This window comes from Olea europaea, unplaced genomic scaffold, assembly GCF_002742605.1.
Source record: "Olea europaea var. sylvestris unplaced genomic scaffold, O_europaea_v1 scaffold454, whole genome shotgun sequence".
In the NCBI taxonomy this organism is placed as follows: domain Eukaryota; kingdom Viridiplantae; phylum Streptophyta; class Magnoliopsida; order Lamiales; family Oleaceae; genus Olea; species Olea europaea.
This window is the reverse complement of record NW_019262848.1, coordinates 60,566-68,060: the sequence shown is the minus strand read 5'-3', so window position 1 is coordinate 68,060 and position 7,495 is coordinate 60,566. Positions and strand designations below refer to the sequence as shown.

Below are 7,495 nucleotides of genomic sequence, written 5' to 3'. Positions count from 1 at the left end.
CCCCCCCCCCCCCCCCCTTTCTTATTGCTTCCCTGTTTTGCTAAGTTCAGAATTCCAATATTTTCATTTTGTGTTCAACCAGTAAGCTTTATTCTCTTTTTTAACAGTAATGGACAAAATATTTTAGGGAACTTAACACCTTTAGGACGTTTGTTAATTCACCCTCACTGGATCCATATTTTGTATGTAGAATCCATTCAAGCCAATGAGCCCATGGATTTCTATGATTCATGTTAACATTTATTCACTTAGAAGATTTTAGTGAGTCATTGTAAATCGAATTTAAATTAGCGAAAATTGCAGCCAAGTACCAAACCTTTCGTTTATTAGTATACTTTGTCCAAACCTTTCATTTGTGCTACCGTGAGTACCAAACCTTTAAAAAATTTGCAGCTCAAGTCAAAATTGACATTTTCTGTTAGTTGACCCCATAAATTAAAATTTTAATAATTTAACCACATAAGACAAGGGTAAATGGTAACTTTACAAATTTAATGTAAATTAATTAATTAATCAAACTAAAAGAAAAATGAAAAAAAATATAATAACCTCTCTGTCTCCATTTCTTCCCATCCCCACCTACCCAAAAATGGGGAAAACCAGTCTCGCCACATAACACCCGCAACCCACCGCCGGTAGTGCCACCACCGTCGGGCCATACCGCCATTCACTTCATCTCCACTTCTCTTAAACTCCTTCCTTTCTCTGTGCATCTTCACCGACCTTCTACGCCGTTCAATCAAAAGCTATTATCTCACAACAATCAAAAGCTATTATCTCACAACAATTTCTTTTTAGTACCAAATGAGAGCATATCACAACAGTAATTTCAGAGCTGAGACCGGATATTTGAATCTCACTGCCACTCAATTTCCTTGAATGGAGATCGGATTTTGGATCCACACAGGAAAATTGCGTCATTCTTGGAGCCTCCCAAAGTATTGTATTTTCTTGTGCTTGTATTATAGTTAATGATGATAATAATGGTTGTTGGGCTGGTAATGGGTTTCACCGTGAAACATGCTGTTGACCGCATCTCTGAGCTCATTGGGCGTGGATTGAATTTACTTAAATGGCGTGGAGGGTCGTTGTTGAGGGAGAAAATGGTGGATTGATTTGGTGGCTTTGGCTGTGGCTATGGGAGGCGATGGTGGGTGGTGCTGTGTTTTGGTGGGATTGGGAGATGGAGGTTGGGATTGTTGAAGGAGATGACCAATTTTCCCTTTTTTCTTTTCTTATTGTTTTATATTAAAATGGTAAAATGAAAATTTTATTCTTGTCTTATGTGGTCAAATTATTAATTTTTTAATTTATGGGGTCAATTGACGATTTTTGGGGTCAAATTAACGGAAATTGTCAATTTGGACCTGAGCTGCAAATTTTTTAAAGGTTTGGTACTCACGGTGGCACGAATAAAAGATTTGGGCAAATTCTGCTGATAAACGAAAGGTTTGGTACCTTGGCTACAATTTTCCCTTTAAATTATGCTCTTAAACTGGTTGGACTTTCTGAGTCAACAATTTGCTTTGCTTGGTTGATCTGCTTTGAAATAATTGTCAGACAAGAAGCCTCAAAATGGCTGACTTGTTATATTGGTATTTGAAATATTTTGGTACAAACAGTTTGATGTTGCTTATGTCACCATATATCTTCTTCTTCTTCTTCCAAATAGAATTCGATCTTTGGACCCCATCATACAAACTTCGAAGCAGTATTTAAATAAATTCTAGTGGTATTATTCCCACTTAATTACTTTCTCATTTATTGAGCCTTAACTGATTATCTTTAGGAAGTTAAGGGGTTCACTGGTCCTCAAGGTGCACCTGGTTCTGTAATTAAAGTAAGACATGAAGACAGAAAAAATATTGCACACTTCGCTAAAGAAGGGGTCAGAAAGCGACGGGCTAACCGGATGCAGGTAAACTGTGAATCATTAGTTTTAGGCTAATGCATATTGCGTAATTTGAAATGATTGCATTGATGAATCAAAAATGTGTTTTAGATATGAAAATCGTTATAATCCAATGCGTTTGTAATTGCAGACATGTCAAATTCCAATACGTCCCATAACGCCAAGCAGCCTTTTGGATTCTATCTGCTGGTCAATATCTGAGCCAACTTCGACTGCTTCTATCTATACAGACTCTTCAAGTTTTGAGAATGCCGATGAAGAGCACACGACCATGTTGTTTGATGCTAAGGCGAATGGTAAAGAATCGGAGGCTTCATTTGTCAACTTATCCCGACCACTTACTGAAAGGTCATTGATCGCTATCGCTATTGAACTCTTGCTTTTCTGTTTCAGCCCATAAAATATTGTCTTGTGAAAACACTTTCTGCTTTTGGTCTAACACGATTCTGTATTTGTGGCTTCAATTGCAGTGAGAAGTCAGAGTTAATATTCAAAAGTCACTTCCTCACTTTGCTGTTTCCAATTGATCGTTTTTCAGAGATGGGCCCGAGATCAAGGACATTCTTTAGTGACAAAGGCTTTACATGTTTGCAGGTGTTGGATCATATCTATACATTTTACCAGGTATATGATTCTCTTTTCGCATTGGCTAATTGCTTCGGCCACTGTAACAGGTTGGCTATAATGTCTTTAAGCAGAATGGTTTTCAGTTCGTGACTTGGAGTCGAGTCTTGTACACAATTAATATATTTCTTGTTTTTCTCATAGGAGAATATGTTGACCGAGGAAATAGAAGTAGCTATTCACACGGACTCGAGGCATGCTGACCGGCTTCGAGCGGTATACTCCAGTAAACAAAACACCCTGGAATTCAAGCGGATTAATTTTCTAGGAAGTCGTAAAAGTTTTGAAATGTTGAAACGCGTTTCAGGTGATAACAATAGTAATGTTTACGAGTTATTGATAAGAGCATGAGATCTTTGTGTAAAGTTGAAACCAGTTGTGACCTTTGAGATCATGTCCTTCCTTTACTGATGACCCTTTTTCGACTCGAAGGCCATGAATTCAGCTTTCTTTTGGATTAATAAGGTGTTGTGGAAGATGTAAATATTCGCTCTTCAATCGTGTTGTAAGTGATTATATTACTAATTTAGGAGCCTTTACGATTGTAAAAATATCAGAGGATGCCTTTGTAACATTCAATTGATTCAGGAAGTATTAGAGAGTTACATGGACTTTAATTCAAAAATTCTTGTTTGATTTTAGCTGTTTGAATCCAGTTTTGATTTGGCTATGCAACGCAATGAGAATATACGATTTTAATTTGTGATAATAGAAAAATAAGCAATACGTTATAATCTCTCTCTCATTCCCTCCTGTCTGCATATCATTTAGCTCATGTTTGATCTTCATTTTTCAAAATTTACTTTCAAACACGTATTTTATGGAGCATTTTACTATTATTATTTTTTTTATCAAAATTTATTTAAAATTTGATTTTTTAGCAAAAATTATTCCGCGGCTTAGGATTGGTGCAAAAAAAATTATATACAATATTAGCCCAAAAACTGTTGCCCAAAGTAAGAATGACAACAGGGCAATTCTTGCTAACGAGAATTAAAATATCTCTATTTATCATGGACCACTGGAAATTTTTTGGGCATTTAGAGTACACAAAGTTGAGGATAAATACATAAAGAAACACAGAGATATAAACAAAAAACCTGGCAGCATCCCTACAGAGCTCTCTTGAAGAAATCATGATTAACAAAATGAAGAAGAAGATGAGAGAGAACAAATTTTCTAGCTCTGTTTCAATTCTATTTGAAAATTATTTATTTGCATCATCAAGGTAAAACACCGCTGTTGGCTTGGAATTCTTTTCATCAAGTCTTGAAGAAAAGGATTTTCTGAAGTTACTGAGTACTTACTGCATTCTAATCATGTTGCAAGTTCTATTATAGTTTGAAAGTAACTTTAAAGAATATTTGGCAAAATAAGTGATTTTAATTATTCTTGTTATTTTCACATAAATATATCATAACATTGCCTTCTCTCTCTATAACGAATTTGGCCATTTTATCTTCCAAATATTCATTTCTTTTCTTTTTAAACAAAATGTCTCTTTGTCTATTCAAATTTCACATCTAACCATCACCCACCATAGGTTTTTTCAACCCAACAAGGAATCTCACCTCTCTTTGAACTAATGAGGTCTATTCCAAATCTTCAATTCGATGATACACCCAAACTCAACTCTATTTTTTCGTCTGTCCATGTTCTTGTCCATTTACCAAAAACCCATCCAAAAGATTGAAAATTTCTATATTTTCTTGAGCGTTAGCCATCATTCAAAAGTAAAAATTGAATTTTTTTTCCATTTTTAAGGAAACCCAATTGAAAAAACTTCGGTTTGAAGTGAAAGTAAATTGGGTTTTGCTTTTACCTGGAGATCAGTAAAAAGGAAGGAAAATGATAAAACAAAATGCACTCAAACGCTGAATTTCAAAACATTTTCCTCTTAATATTCGCTAATGTTGTAGATTTAATTGAAACGGAATGCAATTCTGAATTTGGAGAAGAAAAATGGCGAGAGAACGCGCCACTAAGGGAGAAAGAAGAAGTTACATAGAACAACTGGTATAGTATGAGAGAGGGACTAGTAAGAGAGGAAAATGCCGAACAGGATCTTGCACGTGTAACGCTAATCAATCAAAAAATTGACATATCAGAATCATATTAAATGTGTAATGCAACATATCAGTGCTTTTTGTATTTGAACTTGGCTGTTGGAAATTATATATTAAGAACTTCTATACCGTTCTTCCTTCATTAATTCATCGGTAGGTAGTTTTCCTAAACTCAAAATTACACACAATCAATCGGCCCTATCATCAAATATAAGAGCAAGCAAGGAGAGAAGATTATTAAACAACCCAACTTATGTTTAACAACAAAGGAACTCTATGAGAATTCAAGAATTGTAACCAAAGTTTCAATCTTGGATGACAAAAATTATCAAACAACTTTTTTTATTTTTTTATTTTTAAACAGAAGAAATGTTTTATTTCATTAACTACGATATTTTTGTTGAGTAGAACACCACTTCCGCAATTGTCAGGGTTAAAAATCAAAATGTACATTGAACTTCGCACAATGTTTTCCATTGACCATTAAACTTTAGAAGTTTTCTGATTATTGTCAAACTTATGAAATCGTAATTCCATCGACCGTTAAAATTCAGTTTTTTCCAAATGGTCACTGAAATATCAAATCATTATCCTATTGACCACTAAACTTTAAACATTAAAAAGGCAAACCGAAAAATTGGAAAATCGGGGGGAAAAGAAAAAGAAAGGTGATTCCCATTTGCTACTTAGTCCTGTCTCTAGTGTGCGTGTTGTTCGAATTCCTTATGATAAGCAGTTGAAACAAGTTCTTGCTAATGGTAAGAAAGGAAGTTTGAATGTAGGGATTGTTCTTAGTAGCCAGAGGAAAGAAAGCAAGAGCGATTCCCGTAGTAGCAGCGAACGAAATGGGAGCAGCCTAAATCGTGAAAACGAGGTTGTAGTAGAGCAATATAAGTATCGTGTTGCCAGGCGAAGTAGTACGAATGTTGCACCCTAGATGGCGAAAGTCCAGTGGCCGAAAGCATTACTAGCTTACGCGATAAATTTCACATTGATTAAAAATCTAAATATTAAAAAACATATAAATGTTTATATTACTCTTTAATAATGTCAACTTTTAAGATGAAATTTCAAATTCCAACACCATCTAGTAGCCTTCCTTCTTTTGTTCCCTTTCTCAGTCAAACTTTCCGTCACTCTACATTATATGTATATTGAAGTCTTGCAAAATGCATACCGGACTCTCAACATATAAAATCACTAGTCGACTCGAATTTATATGTGTACTTCTACTGTCGAGCGCAGGAGGTTTTCACTGGCTGCTATGTGAAACTAGCCTAACGCATTGTCCTCCTTTCTAAGAACTATGAGACCCAAAAAATGCATCTGTCTAAGCAATGTGAAATCTATTTCAAAAAACGTATTGAATTTGAAGCTTTTACATGTTGATTATGGGGCTGCCTTTGTAGTATATTCTTGTTCATCCAGCTTCAATTCTACATAATGATTAAGCATCTAAAAAGTCGAGAAGCGTCCAAGAATTAATCAAGATTTAAACTAAACACAACAAACAGTAAAATAAAGTGTAGAAAATTGTAAAATGAACACAAGATTTTTTCGGCCGAAACCCCAGAGGTTCGACGACCACTTCTAACGCCTATTCCCCTGTTGAGCATCCATAAAAATGGATAAAGCTCAGTTGCATTATAAAGCCCCAAAAATCAAGCAATAAAATACAAGAATATTCAAGTAGTACAACAGAAATAAAGTCACCAAGACTTATCTTTAAAATAAGGCACAAATCACGCCTCACTCCACTAAGGAATCAAAATCTGGATCACATAGAATACCAAAACCGAACTGCCCTCATAGAATCACTAAGATTCATACACAATCAACAGAGAAGAGCACCCTACTATATGCATCTATAGTATTACACGGTTTCCCAGATTTACTTGCTGAAAACACTCAAGAATCGACCCTAACCCACAAAGGAGAAGGAAGTCTTTACCGAGAAGAGAGAACCCAAGAAGCCGTCTCTAAAACCAAGAATAAAGTCTCTCTCACAAATTTGAAAATCACCAAAAATGGAGTCTCCAAATAGGAAGAAAACGGTCAACAATTTGACCCAAAAACCTAAAATATTTCTCCCCAAAATATCCAAAATAAAAGACCCTAAATCACCAAGAAGAAGGTCTTTTTCGCAAGGAAGAAAGAGAGAGCAGAGATCGGACTTCAAAAATGAATTAATCTCTCAAAAATTGATGCTGCTGGCCCAGTCAGAATTGCACTAGATTTATATATTGCAAGTCAATAGATTCTGATCTGATGGACATCATGATGCCAGGTGTCGAAATCTGGATAAAAGTCTCTACTCAAGAAGTTGTTATTTTGTAAACACATTTTCTTCAATTTTGGAAGCACAATTAATAGCAAGGAACGGTCAGCAGGTTGAATTCTCAACAATCTCCACCTTGCTTCCAAAATTTAAGGCTATAGTGCACCCACGAGCTTCACCGACATTTATAATGTCATTTGCTCCAAGTACCTATACAATCAATGAAAAGAATCAATAATAATATCTAGTTGATCAAGTTTCCATTTAAATTGCACAACTAAAGCAAAAATACATCTTATAGTTGTATATTTAACCACGGGGGAAAAATCTCATCATAGTCCACACTTTCTTTTTGTGTGAAACCCTTGGCAACTAGTCTAACTTTGTATCTAACATTATTGGTGCCACCTTCCCCTTCCTTTATTTTATAAATCCACTTGCAATCAACTAGTTTCTTATCCTTTGGTTTGTCAACCAATTCCCAAGTTTCATTCTTATATAAGGAAGACATTTCTTCTTCCATAGCACTCAACCACCGCTTAGAATCTTTAGATTTCAAGACTTCATGATAGGAACTAGGTTCATATTCAATTTCTTCTTGGTAAATGAACAAAG

General features: G+C 35.2%; 1 protein-coding gene across 1 annotated transcript in view; it reads left to right on the top strand.

Moving 5' to 3' along the window:
- Nucleotides 1–3,155, top strand: part of LOC111388109 — a 7,777-nt gene extending 4,622 nt beyond the window's left edge. The window contains exons 7-10 of the mRNA XM_023012771.1: nt 1,790–1,918; nt 2,043–2,260; nt 2,383–2,536; nt 2,681–3,155. Coding sequence (XP_022868539.1) covers nt 1,790–1,918; nt 2,043–2,260; nt 2,383–2,536; nt 2,681–2,887 — 708 coding nt within the window. The 3' untranslated portion in view covers nt 2,888–3,155. The remainder of the gene's footprint in view (nt 1–1,789; nt 1,919–2,042; nt 2,261–2,382; nt 2,537–2,680) is intronic.
- The last annotated feature ends 4,340 nt before the right edge of the window (nt 3,156–7,495 follow it).